Source organism: Zootermopsis nevadensis, unplaced genomic scaffold (assembly GCF_977971745.1).
Source record: "Zootermopsis nevadensis isolate Lab colony 2312 unplaced genomic scaffold, Znev_1.0 Znev_ptg000020l, whole genome shotgun sequence".
In the NCBI taxonomy this organism is placed as follows: Eukaryota; Metazoa; Arthropoda; class Insecta; order Blattodea; family Termopsidae; genus Zootermopsis; species Zootermopsis nevadensis.
The window spans coordinates 7,549,087-7,567,383 of NW_028259152.1; the positions used below are offsets into that span (position 1 = coordinate 7,549,087).

The 18,297-nt window shown below is 38.4% G+C and overlaps 2 protein-coding genes across 3 annotated transcripts in view; both read left to right on the forward strand.

Moving 5' to 3' along the window:
- Nucleotides 1-18,297, forward strand: part of Scgdelta (sarcoglycan delta) — a 242,347-nt gene that overhangs the window by 38,903 nt on the left and 185,147 nt on the right. The window lies entirely within an intron of this gene.
- On the forward strand, nucleotides 392-18,235 carry LOC147873279 (uncharacterized). 2 transcript variants are annotated; one of them, XM_087351651.1, is made up of 4 exons: nucleotides 392-498; nucleotides 1,053-1,806; nucleotides 3,903-4,040; nucleotides 4,371-5,726. In XM_087351651.1, exons 2-4 carry the CDS (start codon nucleotides 1,627-1,629, stop codon nucleotides 4,404-4,406), a joined length of 354 nt encoding a protein of 117 aa, XP_087207777.1. In that variant the 5' UTR covers nucleotides 392-498; nucleotides 1,053-1,626; the 3' UTR covers nucleotides 4,407-5,726. The 2 variants fall into 2 exon arrangements, with proteins under 2 accessions (XP_087207777.1, XP_087207778.1); XM_087351652.1 differs by lacking the exons at nucleotides 3,903-4,040; nucleotides 4,371-5,726 and adding an exon at nucleotides 18,115-18,235.

Sequence of the window (18,297 nt, forward strand, 5' to 3'; positions counted from 1 at the left end):
AAGATGGGGGCAACATGCTCATCCGAAACGTTGATATACGACCAGAATATTACTATACGGCAAAAGAACCCAGAAGACCAAAATCTTAGATCACACCTTTGCAGAAACCTCAAACCCTACACTGAAAACGTGTAGCTCAAGAATATGAAAAGTCTATAACGTAGCATCATATAACCTATGGAAGACGAAACAGTGAATCAGCTGAGAGAGAATTGTATGTGAAAAATATACGACAGTTTGTGGGCGGTCATTTAGCCTTGCAGTTTGGTTTCACAGTAATTTGTACCATTCGCCCATCACAGCACATAGCATGCGCAGTGAATGTTACTAGGCGCCCCCTCCCCCTCTCAAGCTGATCTTTACACGGCGAACCGTACACCTCATTGGTTCAGTACTGCTCGTACCAGCTGTATAACCGCACGCCTGAACCAGCAGGCAGCCCGCCCGATCGACGAGGGGACAATGCAACATGCACGGCACGAAGAGACCGATGCATAGGTGCGTAGCACTCATGAAAATGTAACGCTTAAAAAATTGAAGTTCGGGTTTGCTGTGGTGACGTGAGTGTTGCAGGATGTGAAGTGACTCGAAGCTTTCTGAAACTTGTAAATTCACGGCCTAATACTTCCACAACTCGGCGGAATTATTACCGGTTCTTAAAAACGTATACGATTCTTAACTGAACATGCAAACGAAGTAGTTTCATGTCGCGTCATTGTGATACAAAAATCTTAATATGCCTAATAATGATGGCGATGTAAAGACAGAAGAAACAATATAAATTTTAGCTTCAACAACTGCATTCGAAAATTATAAAAATTTTCATACACAAAGTATAAGTAAAAATAATAATTATCGGTGTTTACATAAGCAATAAATGTTAATAAAGTAATCAATTAAAACGATATATATGTACAAACTGCATTGCTTAATAACACAACGCAAAGTACGTTCATAGCTTGGAAATTTTTATGGGTTTCCATTATTAGTATCAACACACTGGTCATTTCTGTGTCGATATTGTGTTTGTATCTGTGATCTACGTGTTTCAGAAAGGAAGAGTAGGGTTTTAGAGTAGCCACCGAAAAGTAAATTGCAGGATATTGAATGCAACTGACGACACTAAAGCGGCATTTTCAAAGTCGGACACTTGCTACAGACATCGAAATTTGCCATTTAATTTGGTACAGATACTGTTAGCAATATCAGAACTAGCAATTGTTATGATGATAGTGTTTATGTTAACAGCGTTCAAAACTAACAAAGAAACAATTTCTGTCGGCTGCTGAAAATTTCTAAAAGAACTGCGTGTTTGTTACATTTTATGATTGTCGATAGTGTCTGAAAAAACCGTAGCTGTTATAATCCTGTCTATTAAATGAAGGAAACGCCGGTTTATGCCAATCTTAGTAAACTGTGCATTGTAATCGATATCAGAACTGACTTAAACGTATCGAAACTGTTAAAATGCTGGCAATGCCATTTGGCTACTAACTGTCAAATGCGGAACTTAGTTGAATATGCCAGTCTGAGCTGTGTGTTTATAACGGAACTAACTGTTACAACACCAGCGGTGTCTTAGAATGCCAGAACGAGTGCTAGCTGTTATTACTACGAACTTTTAAGATGCCGGACACTAACTACCACGATTATCCTACGTATCAGCTGGGCGCAACGGCGAACGGCAGCAGTGCCAAGACGACTCACCACCACTATCAACACAACAACGCCGAGAAACACGTGTTGTTCTTTCCGCCGGCCACACCACAGAGCGAGAAGGCGTCGCCCCAGCAACAGCAGCAAACGGTCAGTGCAGTCAAGTAGAACAGTCAGTCTGTATCATATCTAAGTCGATAGAATCGTTGTTGAAAGCTTTTCCGTCGGTTCTTAGGCATGTAACCACGCAGTTCAAATCATGTGTACGTCAGCATAGAATGTGGTTAGACGATAGCCATAAATGGTAAATATTTATAAATTTGGAATAGGTGACCGTGGCCTATTTGTAGGCATTGTCCCCAGGGAGACAGACGAAAACAACGAAAACCGGGTAGCAGTAACTCGACAGCGACTCGAACCGAGTATTTCCGGAATACAACTCTACAGCATTACATCTGTACCTCGCTTACATGCACTGAAAACTTTGTTTCACTTCTTCAGATTTACAAAGATGATTTTCATACGTTATATGCCTTTCAATAGGTGGGAGTTCCATAAATTATGAGCGAATGTAGATCTGAAATGGGCGGTCATGGTCTATTTTAAGGTTCCTTCCCGTCGTTCTCCTGGAAGGGCTGATGAAGACCACAAAAAGAACAAGGGATCGATTGCAATTAATGCGAGATTCGAACACTCCGGGATAAGAGTTAAGGAATTCATCGCAAAATCAACCACATTTTTAAGAAACTTAGACCTATTGTGCAACGAAGAATGCATCTACATTTATGTTATATAGTGACGCTTAATCAACTGCTTCGGTTATACAATGTCAAATGCTTTTGAATGACAAATTAAGGACGTGGAACCAAACAAATTTGTTCTGTTTCAATCTGCATTCCCATTATTTGTCTGGAGGGACTGGGAAAAATACAGACAGGACAGCCTGTTTGCAGGTTGTCGTTCCAGTGGGAAATGCCGTGATGCCGTGCTTGAACAATGAACTGCATGCAGCGGTGGTCGTCTTGAGAAGCTGGCAAACGCTCAACTGGCCAAGAAGTTACCCGCCTTTTATGGAGTCTGAAAGTTAATTACTGTGACCACTAGATCTCACTTACGGACTCTGTCCTGAGCCAGCTGAACGTTTTCCTAAGTAAAAGCAAACAATGTTTTTCTCTGGTGCAAAGTATTGACGAAACTGTTTTGTTATGGGGTAAGGACATTTTCCTCATACTTTGACTTTAGCACTCACATGACAATAGCAAAGGGGATAAACCTGAACGAAAGCCGTGCTATAGGTTAGTCGCCGACTTGTCACCACGGAGATTCGAGTTCCCTTCTAAAGTAATCCATATGGAATTTGTGGTCAATCCTAGTTTTATCCTCTTCGCTGCATCTTAGAACCGTCTTGAATTAGTTGCACTTCTGTGGCCCCTTTACGTTTATTTGTTTAATATTACCTAGTAGTTAGCGGAGGAGTTCTCAACCGTCGACCCGCATATATTTATTGTAACACGGCTAATGTGTCATTCTGCATGATTTAAAGTATTTTCCCAGTATCATGAAAGAGTTTTTGTTATTTCCATCAGTATTTGGTAGTATATATTGTTGTGAGAAACTGTTTAGCTTAATGAAGAAAGTAAAAGCAACAATTTAATTGGTGAACTCTTTGAGGGATGCTTGCGAAATTTAACCTCAAAAGAGATGTCAAAATGACTGATTTTGATAAAGAAAAAAATGTTAATTTATTTGCATTAGTAAGTTCTTTTTTATAAATTGCCACGAAATTTAATTAAATTGGCCTCAGTTATATATATATATATATATATAACTTTGCGGCCCGCGAGACGATAAGGATGCGTGAATTTGGCATTCGTCATGTGAGAGGTTAAGGTCCCCTGACTTGGCTTGTATTGCTGAAAAGTGATGGAAGATGCTTCTAAATCAGATGTCTCATTCACTTGTAACCAATCAGCAGATACAGTTGCCAGCTCTGTCTAAGTTTGCCAAAGCTTCGACTGTCACCTGGAGAATGAAAGTTTTCTGCTCTATAATAGGTGTCTCACGGTGGGCTGGCTCCGCACCTTATGAGGAGTCTTGTTGAAGTTTCGATGAACTCAAATGCGTCCCTTTTAGTACATTGACCGCCAAGACTGCCAAAGTATGCTCTAGTTTGGAATGAATATATTTTCCAAATACGTTGTTTGTGATTTTGCTTCTCGTATTGACATGATGTTCATTTATTGCAGAAACACGGGAGTTACATACTACGTATAGACACCAAGATGAAGACGAGATTTGATGTGATTGCTGTCAGAACTAATCAACACCAACAGAAAGTAGATAGCGTACTTAGCGGCAAAATTCCCCGCGTTTTAAGGAACCTGGTATTCACAATATTCCATACACACTAGACCCCATTCTGAGTCAGTTGAATCGAATCCACACAAGGGTCTTCCTTGAGCTTATCATTCTAATATTATTTGTTGGAGTATAAATTGAGCTACTCACATACTTTTTTTGCCTATTATTATTGCTTCCTCTCTTATTTTCAATTATTCTCCTCAGAAGTTGATCTCAGACGAATGAGTCTAAAATAAAGAAATTCTAAAAAAATGTTCGTGTTTTACGTGTGAGTGTATACAGGCCCATATTCTATACTTCTCGACATAAATATAGATCGATATCTGTAAAACGAATTATTTCCGTTCCCTCAGATGTCCGTCCATTGCAACAATGTGGTGTGCATTTGAGCAGTTGCCTGGCAGGTGGCAGCACGTTATGAACACAGACTGTGATTGTGTTCCTGTCTGTTGAACACAACTCATCAATCACTCAGCCCGCTTTGTTGAGCAGAGAATTAAACATCTGCGTTTGTATATCGCGGCGCAAAAATGTGTTGGATCGGATGTCAGGACGAATTCGCCTTGCACTCCACGCAATGCGAGGTCCTTTCTTTGTGTAGCGTTATTTGATATCTACGTGTACAACTGGAATTATATTGTTTTCTTGGCGCTACAGACCGATTCAAACCATGACCTCATCTATTATAAAGGTTTTCAAACCCCCTATTCAGACAACAGTAGAACTGCTTGGATGGGAATCTGATCATCGCAAGGCCTTTACCACAAATTCAACAGTTTCTCATTGTTATACATTACGATTCCAGTTCCGGCCTCCTATTTTGAGTTTTTTGTGATCGTTACTAAGACAAACGGGTGGACTTCGTAGATGATAAATCGGCCCATTACAAATCCTTCTGCAATAATAGGAAAACACGTAACTGACCATCAGGCATTCATAACCACAACGGGATTCGAACCAGGAAGGGGCGTACGACCGCCGGAAATTTTGCAAGAGTAAAGCTTAGGCTTATATAATCAATAATAACGATACACACGGGGCATGTATCACACATGAGAGAAATGCGTAAAACATGCATAATTTTTGTTGAAATGTCTGAAAGGAAGAGGTTAGTTGGAAGACAAACTTTGATGTGATGACAATATTAAACTTACGTATGATGTGAGATTGAAGTGATTCAGGATAAAGTTTTACAGGTCCTTGCTGCCTCCATCATCAAGATTATACAACCCACAATACAGCCATCTTTGTACTCACCGCCGTGACAACTTGAAATCCTGCATTGTAAATGCCAAGTCTTATTCAAACATTCTTCAATATTTATAGGATTTAATAATTAATGTAAAAATGGAACGAATGCTTATAAATGTAATTACTTTCAATCCGAAGCTTGCTAACGTACAATATACATACACATTGTTTTCGAGTTGTTGTGAAATTAAACGGAAGCACCGAAATGTATTACAGGAGGCAAGGGACATTTGCACCAGTTATTTGTGTTTTGCCTAGTGACATAGAAAAGGGCAACTTCTGCTTGTGGACGGCGTCAACACAAGATTGCGAATCAAGCGAAGAGGAGCATACGGATATCATACGACACGACTCTGGCGTCCCGACGTCGAGCGTCTCAGCACACAATATTTCAATATTTCCGGTTGTCGCTATGACTGTGATTTACTGGTTTGCGTTATTAAAAATTCGAGAAATCATTCTTGTTTTAATTTCTTTGGCAGTGCCTACGGAACGACCAACATGAGATACGACAGATTCACACAATTACTCTAAAATCAAACGGTTCACACGAGAATCTGTTTGAAAGTTTTATTCACGTTACATTGATTGTGTATGATGGATGCGGTTTTAAATTTCCATACATTCTAGATATTTGTATAAGAGTGAGTAGCAGACTCCACGTCTTTCCATTTTCACCCACTGAGAAAAGACTCCGATACGGATTAGATAGGAGAACTAACGGGCCACAAAGCCCCTCTGGAGACACTGACAAAAAAAAATCCCCTGTCAGGAATGTGACCCCTACTGCTAAGAATCTGTATTGCAAAGTAATGACTATCCTGCAATCTGTGCTAATGAATTAGAATATTCAGATGCACGATGTCGTCTAATTACGGTAGACTCCTTTGATTCTGAGGCGTGGGCCTAAATTTGGCAGCTCTGAGCCAGAATGAAGAAAGTTTAATAATAGCTTTTTATCGCGAATATTTGCTGAAGCGTCTCGTTTCCTTTTCGGTTAATTTAATTTACTTTCTCGTTCTTCTAATTTGTGGAACACGCCTCTGCCATTTTTCAACGTCACATACAAGAAACTGTTATCTGGTTCCTTCGTCCGATAGAGGGCAGGGCGACACTGTTCATTGGGACAGGCTTTTATGGTTAATATTTCTATTCCGCTGACAAGGGGCTCTTACGTTATTTATACGTGTGTTTCTTAGTTCGGTCTGCATGGAGATGCTGATAGGGAGCGACTATATTGCTTGTTAATTTTGTTCTCCATAAGAAAGTGCCAGACGATGTGGTGTCTGACCATGATGTTTCGCGTTATTTTCAGAAGGTAAATAAATGAACACAGAGTCGAAATTATATCTGCCTGCTTGTTCATGTCCCAGACAAAAGTAATGTGCTGTATACTGTACAGTACTGTGGAATAAATTAATTTGTTAATGTCTGCGTCTTGTGCCGCTGTTACTTTTACGGGACAGACACTCAACCTGAAAATTAATTGTAGTATAGAACTGCAAATCCAAGAAGAATGTTTTTGGAAACATATGTTTCTTTCTTTTTTATTTTTAATGATACTTTCTCATATCTTACGTGAATTATCCTCTGTCGGGGTTCTCATCCTTTCCAGACTTCACGCTATATTCTTCCTTTCTTATCGAATTGCGTGCCATCGGGTTATAAATGACAATTTATTGACACTTCTTTCTTAATCTGTTAAAAATGCTTCTAAACTAGTAACGCAAGAAAGTTCACATGGGCATATTACTTAATAATTTTCTGTACCATGTTCTTTGTTCTTATTTTAAATTAATAATTGACTTAGAAATTAAATGTGGCGTTTCATTTAAGAGGCGACTGTTTTTTGTTCAGAGTTTTGCAGTGTTAAACCATGTACACTGGCCGCGGATTTTAAACCTCTGTACAATTACCGGATAATTAAGAACACGAAGATATTTAAAAATCGAACGAGATTCGAACCCGTAACCACAGAGTGCTTGTGACCATTTTGTTTGATTTTTCAAACGAGTGTAACAGAGCCCTTAGAACTTTGTAAATAAGCCACGAATCAATCAGCTGGTGGAATCAGTGGTTCCTGTGCGGTCCTGGTTTTGAGGCACGCTACCGGGAAGCTGTCACTTGTCACCTGTCACCTGGTCGCCACTCGATATCGATCCAATTGCACTCGATTTGTGTAACAGAGGCTTTACCACTTGACTCCATCATTTGTCAACAAATTAAAAAACATAACCAACTGGAACTGGATTTTCAGAGAACGTTATCTGTAATTATACAGTGTAATCCACAAACAGATTCACATTTCATCTTTGAACTGAAACTTCTTGGTGTACAGAGCGTTGTAGACTAGTGAAAGATCTCGGGGGGGGGGGGGGGGGTAGTTAAAAAAAATTGTTCAACTACTTCTTGCTGGAACGTACCTACTTACCTCTCTTCACACACTTCAGCATGTACAGTGTAGCTGGAATGAACTAAAACTTATTTAGTGATAATTGTTGACACTATACAGCCTGGGGTGTTGACAGCGTCGTTAAATAAAACATCTGTTTTCAGGTCGAGACTGCAAAATTTTGGTAACAATATAGAAAACCACACGTGTCACAAGCCAGAAAATCACGATCGACGTCAAATGTGCAGATGTTCATACCACGACATGAAAATATGCATTCTTAACTTTGTTGCTGGACAAGAGGGAGTGATCAGAATAATTCTCCGGCCGTTTTACCCGTAGGAACGAGTATCTGATACCTACTGGTTAATGTTGGCTGACTGAGCTACAAAGCCGACCTGTTCGTTCTGTCGAGGTTGAAAAGGTATCTGTCATTCTCAGTACCGTTATGTTAATGGCAAGACAAAACATGAAGATAAATGTGACCTCTCGATTATGCTTTAGGCTTTTCCCATTTTTACATCGTGTGTGTCAGCTAACATCACGGTGTAACGGTGAGGAATTACTTCGTATTCCTTCCTCCTCCGATTTAAATCTTAGAATATTATCAGCAGGCAGTACTGCAAACAGGAGTGTTGCAATGAGAGAAGTGTTTGTGAATCACTCTGTATATTTTGATATGGTTGAAATGTATACCGTCATAACGCGTCACTTCCCCTGTTAAGGTTTGTGTGGATTATATTCAGATGATATTTAATTTTTAATTAAGTAATCGATAATAGGACGGTGGCTGGATGGACAGCATCAGTCCAGTCACGTGACATGAGAAATGTGTACATAATTTTAGTTTGAATACATCAAGAACAGAGGCGACTTGAGAAAACTAGACGTAGACGGGAGGATAATGTTAAGATGTTTCTTCAAAACATGGGATGTAGCTGATTAAACAATATAGAGACCTATAGAGGGATTTTTAGAAACGGTAATGAACACGGATTTGACGAAAGACAGCAACATTCTTGGCCTACTGAATAACTATCAGCTCTTCTACACAGACTCTGCATTACTTACTTCCTTAGGAGACTACTAATTATACATCGTCCAATAAAACGATGGAACAGGTCGCGAATGTTTTATAGGCTAGGATTAGGAAGGACAAGGTCGTAACCAAGTTGAAGGTCCTGACAAGGATCAACTATAAACTTTAGGTTGTAATTTTATGATATAATAAAAAGACAACATGTTGTCTTATAATACAAAACGCTTTTAAATTTACACAAATACTCTGCAATCTGTTTTTGAGCCTTTCAGTTTAATAACTGTAGCATAACAATTCAATTCTAAAGGGTTTATCTCCGTCTTCAGGTGAGAGGTACCTACTCTATTGAGTCCCTTAGATAGAGCTAGTCTCTGTCTCTGGAAAGAGTGACAGAGACTAGCTCTTTCTAAGGGAGCCAACAGAGTAGGTACCTCTCACCTGAAGACGGAGACAGAACCAGCTTTCGAAACGTCGTGATTTTAAAAACAGACAATTGAAAAGTTCTGACAACGAATAATTTTAGGTGTAGCATAATAAGTTTTGGCCAACTTGAATGGGCGTTATTCCCATAAGACTTACTGATATGTTGAGTATTGCAGATTATCACATTTTGCTAGTAACACATATAATCTCTGCTCTCCATCAGATATTATTATGGCGATCACACAAAATAGGCGAGGTGAGAAGAACGTGTAGTCGAAAGGGGTAGATCAGAAAAGTATTAAGATTTGATCGGAAAACCTCTTTGGAAGAGACCACGTGGGAGACCTAAAAAAAGGTGTCAGTATACTATTAAAATGAAACATAAAATAAATGAGGTGAGAAGGAGCGAACTACATTAATCTGGTTCAGGATAGGGCTCAGCGGTGGGATTTTATGAACACGGCATTGAACTTTTGGATACCATTAGTGGCTGGAATTCTTGACCAACTGAACGTTTATCAGTATCTCGAGGGACTATGCTGCATGGAGTTTGTTGTGATTAATAAGTATCTTGATCATTGACCCGTGATAAAACAGCCATTGAATCATTACACGTTAGAGCGAGGAAATTCGCCCAGAGGAATGAGTGAAGTGCGACGGTCCAGTGGGCAATCGAAGAGAAAAAAATATGTAAATATTTAGTGCTGAGCCCTAGGCTGGTAACGGTGTACAGGAATTTTATTCACAGGTGCAAGTTGGGGATTATAACATTCCCCAAATATTAAATTAATGTATATAGTATAATATAAGAACAGACATTATTTACAACAACGAGAGGGACTCAAATGGAACGTGGACAACACACAGAAATGGCTCACTCAGTCCCTGCATGACCCAGGTTCTTCCTTAAAAAGATGAGAGGGTTTATGCTAATAAAGAAATTTTATGGTTTTACGGAATCAGGAGGTTATTACTGTATTCATAAAAGCCAATCATTACAGTGTATCCTCAGGCTGTTGAATCCAGTCTAGGTCCCCGCTCCCCGTTTGTCTAAAAACTATTTTAGTGTTATCTTCTTAGCTAAGTGTATATTTTCCAAATGTCCTCATTCTTTGACATTTCCCAACCCAATTCTTGCATGCATTTTGCGTATTCTCCATACATGCTACATGTTCACCCCACCTGATACATTACGATTAATTCCCCCTAAAACCATAAAATGAATGACGATTTATGAAGTTTCTCATTATGAGAGTTCTATTTGTAATATTTAGAAACAATATGTACTTTGAATAGCGTGAGTATTTATAATGTACGCTAAACGTAAGCGGTGTTTGCTTTTTTTTGAATTGGGATGCAAACATTTCAGCCGATCGTATTCAATGTAAACTTCTATAATATGGGCTGAATTAATAACCGAGTGTGTAGACTTGCGAATACGACTGTATTAATACTTGTTTTTGCAAAGATTTAATATTATTTTATTCCTTTAGCATTGAAGATATTCTGCATAAATTATAGTACTTACTGTAGATTCTGGGTTAATGGAGAGCATAATGCCGGATTTATTTCTACTCTCTTTCTTTTGTACTTTATCCATCGTCTGTTAAGTCTTAAAAGTTAAAAGATTCACATTTCTTTTTAAGGATGGGTTTTCCATTGTCTTCAGATAGGAAAATGGGGGAGACACATATTCCGTTAGAAACTTTGCGATGTTTAAGGTTGTAAGATTTTAAGGGTTTTTAAAATGCAGACGATGGATAAGTGTAAAAGAATGAATTTAGACCATCGCTGAAGACATCCAGAGAAGGCCAGCATGTGCTATCTGTCGCTTAATCGTTCCGCAGCAATGGTTCCATCACTACGTGGGCTATTCTTAGGCTCTGTGGCGCTGGAGATGAACCAAATGCTGTCCCTGGTCACATTTGTTAAAAACTTTTGCCATCCGAAAGTCTGTGCGTTCTGTACAAGCCTGTTTGCAGGCATACTTCGTAACATGTTGAACTGCGTAATTTCGTAATTTACCACATGCAACTTTCGAGAATTTCAGGGCGATTAAAGATTCTACATGAACATGTGGACTCCATGTGAAAATATTTTATTGTTCTTGTTGTAAATGAGAATCAGTCATTATCATTACCGATTATAAATTGTTGTGGAACTATAGAGTGTGTTCATAGTACGTTTTCTGTGAACGTCGTAGGCCCGACTGAAGCCGCGGGCGACCAGCGTAGCCAGTGTTGCTGTAATGCTAAGAGCCCATTGAGCTATATACTATCTATCCGGCTTTCAAAATCATAACATAATCAGGCCTATAATAAGAAGGAAGCGGGTTTAGATATATGACTAATTTTGCACGAATAGTTTATATTGAATTGCTAACACTAGGACTGTTTTTAAATTGAAGGATTTGAGGTTCTCACAATAACGATTATGAAGATGACTGTCTTCATGCTTGTAGCACCATGTAGTCTGATAGAAGTTTACCGACGTTTCAGAGGAGGACTCGTCGCCCTGATGATGATAATAATGATAGCAAACACCTCTGGAACATCGGTAAACATCTACCAGAATACACGGCCCTACATCCAAAAAGAAAGCCATCTTTATTTTTAATTGTGAAAGGACTTACGTAATTTCATGACAATTTTAAGTTAGTAAGGTAATTGATAGTGAAGTCGCACTTATGAAATGAGGGAATACAGACATGAACAAAGAGACTTAAACATTCGTCTGTTTTTGAAAGCTTGCTAATATATGAGACAGAATACTGAACTTGGGTACAAATCTTAGAGAAGTAGCTTAGACGAAATCACAATACATTAATTTTTGGATAATAATGTATGTGAATGGGTGGAATCGGGCTCGAAATTAAATACAAATGCACTGGACCTAAATTCGATATTATGCGGAAGATAGATGCGAAATGTTAACGTTGGTAGGATCATAAAAAAGAATGAACCATCGTGTGAAAGACTTGAAAGGAAGGAAGGACCAGAGGTACACAGAAAACGAAGAATGTATAGATTGAGGAGAAGAAGGTGAATTGAATAATCGATAATTATAGAATACGAGAAAGGAGAACCAAACAAATGCGTTAATCGCAATGGAGTAATATAAGCGACATCTGTACCTCTTATTACTAATGACATCATTCTGTAATGTGCTTATAACACAAAACCAATCCGAAGTGGGTTTGGTGATAAAGTTGGAAGTAGGTAGAATATGCTGGTTACACGGATCACATATTAAATTCACGTTCAGACTGTAGCCAGTGTGTTCTGTCATCGTGAAACATTATATCGCCATTTTACGTTCGCAGATCTGAAAATCTGAAGCTGAAATGTTAGTTACCGTGTATGCACCGCGTCGTTTTCATATATTGTCATTTGTGCTTGATTTATACAAGAGTTCAGTTTCTCCCCAGAGACCGTCGTTCGTTCATTTCAACTGCCTAATCACAAAACAAGTTGTAAATGTGACTGCCTCGATTTTGCATAGGTTATAAGCATTATATAATTCAGTTACAAGGTCTTCGAAAAGTTAATGGTTATTCTGAAGATCAAGAAGTTGTTGCTGTTATAAAGTTTAAAATTTTATCGTCCGTTCACAAAACCGGCAGATATATCCTATCATGAGTGACATGAAAATAAGCCGTAATTTTATACTCTGTTTCTGTGCGAATCAGATAATACAAGGCGTTTCATGACTCTTCCCTACGAAGTTTTCCGATAAACTTTTGTATGAATTTCTTATTACTACTGTGCCTGGACAGTAGGCAAGGCTGGGATATTCCTTTCTTCCACTGACGCCCCTGACTCCATCCCGATTTTCGCCATCTTCCCTACTGGCCCAGCCAAGGTTCTACCTTTACTGAGTGCTTCCCATATCTCACATCGATTTCTCGCGCGCGGCGTATTAATAACACTGATGATGGAAATGGTAATCGCCTCTGAAACGTCGGCAAACCTTTACCAGACTACATAGAACAACAACCCAGAAGACAACCATCTACAAAAGAAGCCAAGGAAGTCACAACAAACAAATAAGGGGAAGAAGCAGATTAGTGAAATGAGTGGCACATTGCAAAACAAAAGAACAAGGGGCACATTATAGAACAAAAGTACAAGAGCATATATGCAGCCTGAATAAGCAATAAACACAAATTAAACAAAAACACAAGCTACAGAACAAAAGAAACACGCCAACATACAAAACACTAACCAAATATAGCAAGTTCGAAGGCAAGAGAAACACGATATTAAAACTGAGAGTAAACAAAACAAACAAGTTATCAAAAAAGAGAAAATAAACAAAGAAGAAACAATTACAACAAGTATTTTAATGCTGTGATAGCAAATAGAAGAAGCAGCTACTTGCAACAGCGGCACATACGCTGCTCAGGTGATTAATGTTTCCGTCACACGTCTCATTGACGTCGCGACGCCGGATTTACGACGCTAAATGAGGGACTCGTCGATATGTGGTCCAGATTTACTTCTGAAGCACCTTGAAAATGAAGGGTTCTGATTTATTCTGTGGAAAAGTATGTTGGATTTAAACATATTTTCCTTGGGGTATTTAATGTGCATGGCAATTCAAAACTAAATTGGAAGGAAGCGGTCGTCTCGTATTTAAAAACACAACTCAACATTTGTCTGGCGGTACTGGCGTAAAGAACAGAAACCGGCTTCAGAATAAGTGATCATCAGTCCAGATTTGAACAGGGGATCGTCTAGATTCATTAGAGAGCACCACATCTTTCTGTCGAGCCATTATAATTAATATTTAAATTTAATCTTTTGTCCTAGGAAAAACTGAAACAAATTTGCGAGATGACCGACTGAAGATTTTGCAGAACCAAAATAGTGTACTTAAACAAAGGCATAGAAGATGGAATATGGAGGTCGTGTTTTGTCATAATTGTTATCTGAATTAATTGAAATTAACGTTCTGCTCATTTCCTTCTAATTTCATGTCTAGCAGCTGATCCCGTAACACAGGCAGATTTGAGTACCTGTAATACACTTACCATACGATGAATTTTATTTAACAAAATTATGTTTTGTTCTTCACGTAGGCTTACAATAACCATGTTAAATTAGAATATAACTCCAGTTATTGAAATGAAACAAGTAATTTTATGAAGAAGTATTATTTCCACTTTCATCCTTAAAACACCAAATTTATTCAGAACAGTAGTGACTGGTACCTGTAACTATAAATCGTATACATAGGATATATCGACAAGTTAATTACTTTGCGTATGTCTAATTGGTTGGGGAAAATGTTTCTTTTAATAGTAGACAACATTTCATTATATAAAAAGGAGTAGTTTTTCATTTACATTCGGGAGGCAACAAGTGATTAACTATTTAATTGATGTTATCGCGATTTATTCCACCATTAAACTGTGGCAAAGTATTCTAAAATAGTTCACGGTCATTTTCTTTCTGTATCTTAATTCGAAAGTATCCTATGTATCCTCAGCAGTCGACATAGCGTCATAAAGGAACCTAATATTCAGACTGGATCTGTGTTAACACCGCTACAGGAACTAAAATGCCTCCTCTAGTGTATTTAAAAAATGCACTATGATTATGAAAATATGCGAATAGAAATTGAAGTAGAGTCGAAGTTGTCTCAGTGCCAAAGCACCGTCTCATGCAGACGTATGAGGTAACTGAATCACAGATCCACACATTCTTCCCGTCGACTGTTGATCGAGGTGAGCGGCCAGGTTCACACTTGGTCTCACCTTTTAAACAAGCTTAGTGTCTCCATCATCAGGATGATGAGTGTTATCGAATCGCATCTAAACTTACGTCTCCCAGCTGCTTTCTTCCCTTTAGGTTTATATATCTGTTATCATCTCTCCTATTGAACTACATGCCTCGCCTATCTAATCGTCCTTGATTTCATTACCCTAATCACATTTGACAAAGAGTAGAAAGTATGACGTTCCTTCTAATCTTCATCATCATCATCATCATCACGAGCATTGTTACGTTTATTGTTATCATATAACGGAGGAAATGCAGAAGACATGTTGCAAATGCTTTACTTTTTCAATACGATTTAAGTAGGCACTGAGGGGACAACACTGTGAGAAATGGTTGTTTGTGAACAGAATTGGTGCCACTGGCTCGTTCGCTAGTGATTTTCATCTTATCCTAGAAACTTGTCGACATTTTCAGTGGATAACAACGGAAGAGCACAAGTTGGGCCAATTGTTGGCACACACAATGAGGACCGCATGTCACAGTATTCTGTTTCCCTCTGAAAATAAATGAGTGTGTATGTGTGTCTGTGCCTTCTCACAAGTACGTGTGTGAAGCTTGACGTCCAATGGTACAGGGCGGTAAGCATCCACAGTCTGAAGCTGACTTCTATCAATTATCCAACGACGAGATTAAGAATACTTGGAGCTATACCTCCAGTTTCCCTTGTATATTATATAGCACATAGAATCACAATCCGCTCATGTCATCTATATTGATTTTTACTGTAATAACTGAAAGCATATAGAATGAACTATAAAGGTCTTATGTAATTTTCTCAATTTTCTAACTAACACGTCTTTTCTAGATACGGATGTTTTTCTCAGTACTTAATTCTCAATCTATGCTCTATGCTCAGAGTGATGACCCGAGTTTCACATCCGTAAAAAATAACGAATATGATAATAGATTTTTATCTTTATATTATTACAATATATAAACTACTTTTCGCAAAAAAATGGTTGTTTTTACGTAATGGACAAGGATGAGAATAGTGGGGTATGTAAAATACATTGGGAACACACTGGGGTATGGATTGGGTTGAACTAGCTCAAGATAGGGCCCAATGTCGAGCTGTCGTGACCACAGTAATGACTGTAAGTGTTCCATAACAAGACAGAGAATTTCTTGGCCGTTATTATTATTAAAATAAGGACTCTTATCAAAGAATGTACTTAGTCTGCCCCAGAAATTGATATGCCATCATGAAACAACGAAGTGACCAGCCAAGTGACTTTTATGAATTGATTGACAGAATGCAGCAGTTGGCTTGTATTTGGAAGTTTTATATTTCGAATTTTGGCTTATAAAATAACTGTACCAAATGTTATTTTCGTTTCTAAGTCATTAAAGAAATTGTAAAAATACTTGCAAGCTAGTACTAAAGTACATTACTGAGACATGGACACGAGGTGGCAAAGTCACGTAAATTATGAGTTTAAGACCGTTAACTGTATGTGCACTATTAGAGAAATAAATAAATACTGATACACGTGAGAAACATAAGGTCGATAATATAGTTGAAAGGATTACTACAAACAGGCCTAGAAAGAGGTGGAAAACCGATTTGATAAAATGGTCTAATAAATGTGGCCGAAGACAGCGAAATTTTGCAGGTCTAGCTCCAGAGCGAAGAGTGAGAGAAAGAACATTGAAGCTCTGAGCGATGAAACTCATTGCCCTGATAATGGAGACAATAAAAAGCTCTGAAACGTCCGTCATTTTCACGAGACTACACGACGCAACATTCCAGTGAAAACAACAATAAATTCCTTAGTTAAAAATGTTCATTTGCTGTTCTTTTACATCTCTGCCTTATAATCCTTGCTTTTGAAACTTTTTCATAAATTCAGTCGGAGCTGCAATGCCACTGTGCAAACTCACAACTGAGATCAAATACAGGCAAGGTACACAGCGCGATATTGTCACCACGAAACAAACAGTTGTAACAACTCCGTCTTGGCCGCTCGAAAACTGAAACAGCAGGTTGGAATACAGCTCAGGGAATGGAAGTTTGTTCTCATTTTTCTGGGTTTTCCTGTTGTGCTGCTGATTTCTCAGTTATTTGATCCCCCATCCAGGGCGTCCTGTCGCTAGCCTTGCCCCTTTTCACACTTCAGTATGGTGTGTCACTTAAAATCGCTGATTTTTATAGTTAAAGTTTTGTTGTGGTTTTTGTGAATATGAGAGACGAAGTCGTGTTTCACCATCTCTCAAGAGTTAATTGAAGTGACCAATTCTTATTTTTCAACAACGCAAATTATACTGTTCCATGCAAATATGTTCTCGTAATCACGTAAGAAGATTTAACACAAACCAGGTTTAACAAGGACTTGGATTACTCCTGCAACAATTGAGTATAACGTTGGAATATGGTTTTACGCATAAACAGAGAAGTAAAAGTGTATATTTATCATCATTATTTGACAGTAAATGAGTTAATGGCACTAGTTAGCCCGTTCTGGCATATTTGGTCCAAAAAGTATTTGAAATTTACCTTTCGTTTCTTACAATAATTTGGGAAATTTGCATCTTTTCATTCCGTCAAAGAGTCGAATCAAATTTATTTTATGTTTAAAATGTAGTGCTACATAGGCTCTGATTACAGTTCCATTAATGTCTTCGTATCTCACGAATTTCAATTCAGCGGTCAAAATTATATTTTCAAAAATACTAAACGTTGAGGTATTAAATTCAGGACAGCCGTTTTTAAGTTTTTTTGTGTTGCTGTGAGGCATGGTTTATTAACGTGGCATAAGAATAATTTTTAACCTGGCATGTGAATGATTTTATAATATGACGTATGAATGTAAAACATAATGGTGAACATTACATAAAGAATAGGCTATATCATGCAACACTAAATCATAATTTTCGAACTACCGCAAAGCGCAATCTGAATTATACATTGCCGACAGTCGCGATGTGGTGTTGAGCCCTCCTGCTTCGTATTCTAGAGGTATCGGGTTGGATTCTCGGCAAATAGACATGAATTCTGCCTGAGAGTATCTCCGATTTCTCTCATTTTCCCACCAATGCTGGGAAAGTATATCAGAGCAGCCGCGACTATTTTATTCCACATACGTTTATTCGTTCACATTCATTCCACCATTCGTTGTAGCATTTATGACTTATAGCTGGAAAAGCGTCTTTTGTATAAAGTCTTTGTACGCTGGTACGTATTCATTGAGGTTAATTTTGTTTCGTTTCAGGTAAGTACCAGTAACGCCTGCAGGCTGCTGTTTCGGATACCCAGCGAAAAACCTTTATCGGGATAGTAGCCGCCGATGGAGTAAGGAGATATTTGACGAGTACATTAGCTTAATGTTCCGCAGATCTCTGGAGGAGGATGTCTTGACTTTGTGAGTGTTGGCTATTACATTCTTTGTATTAAC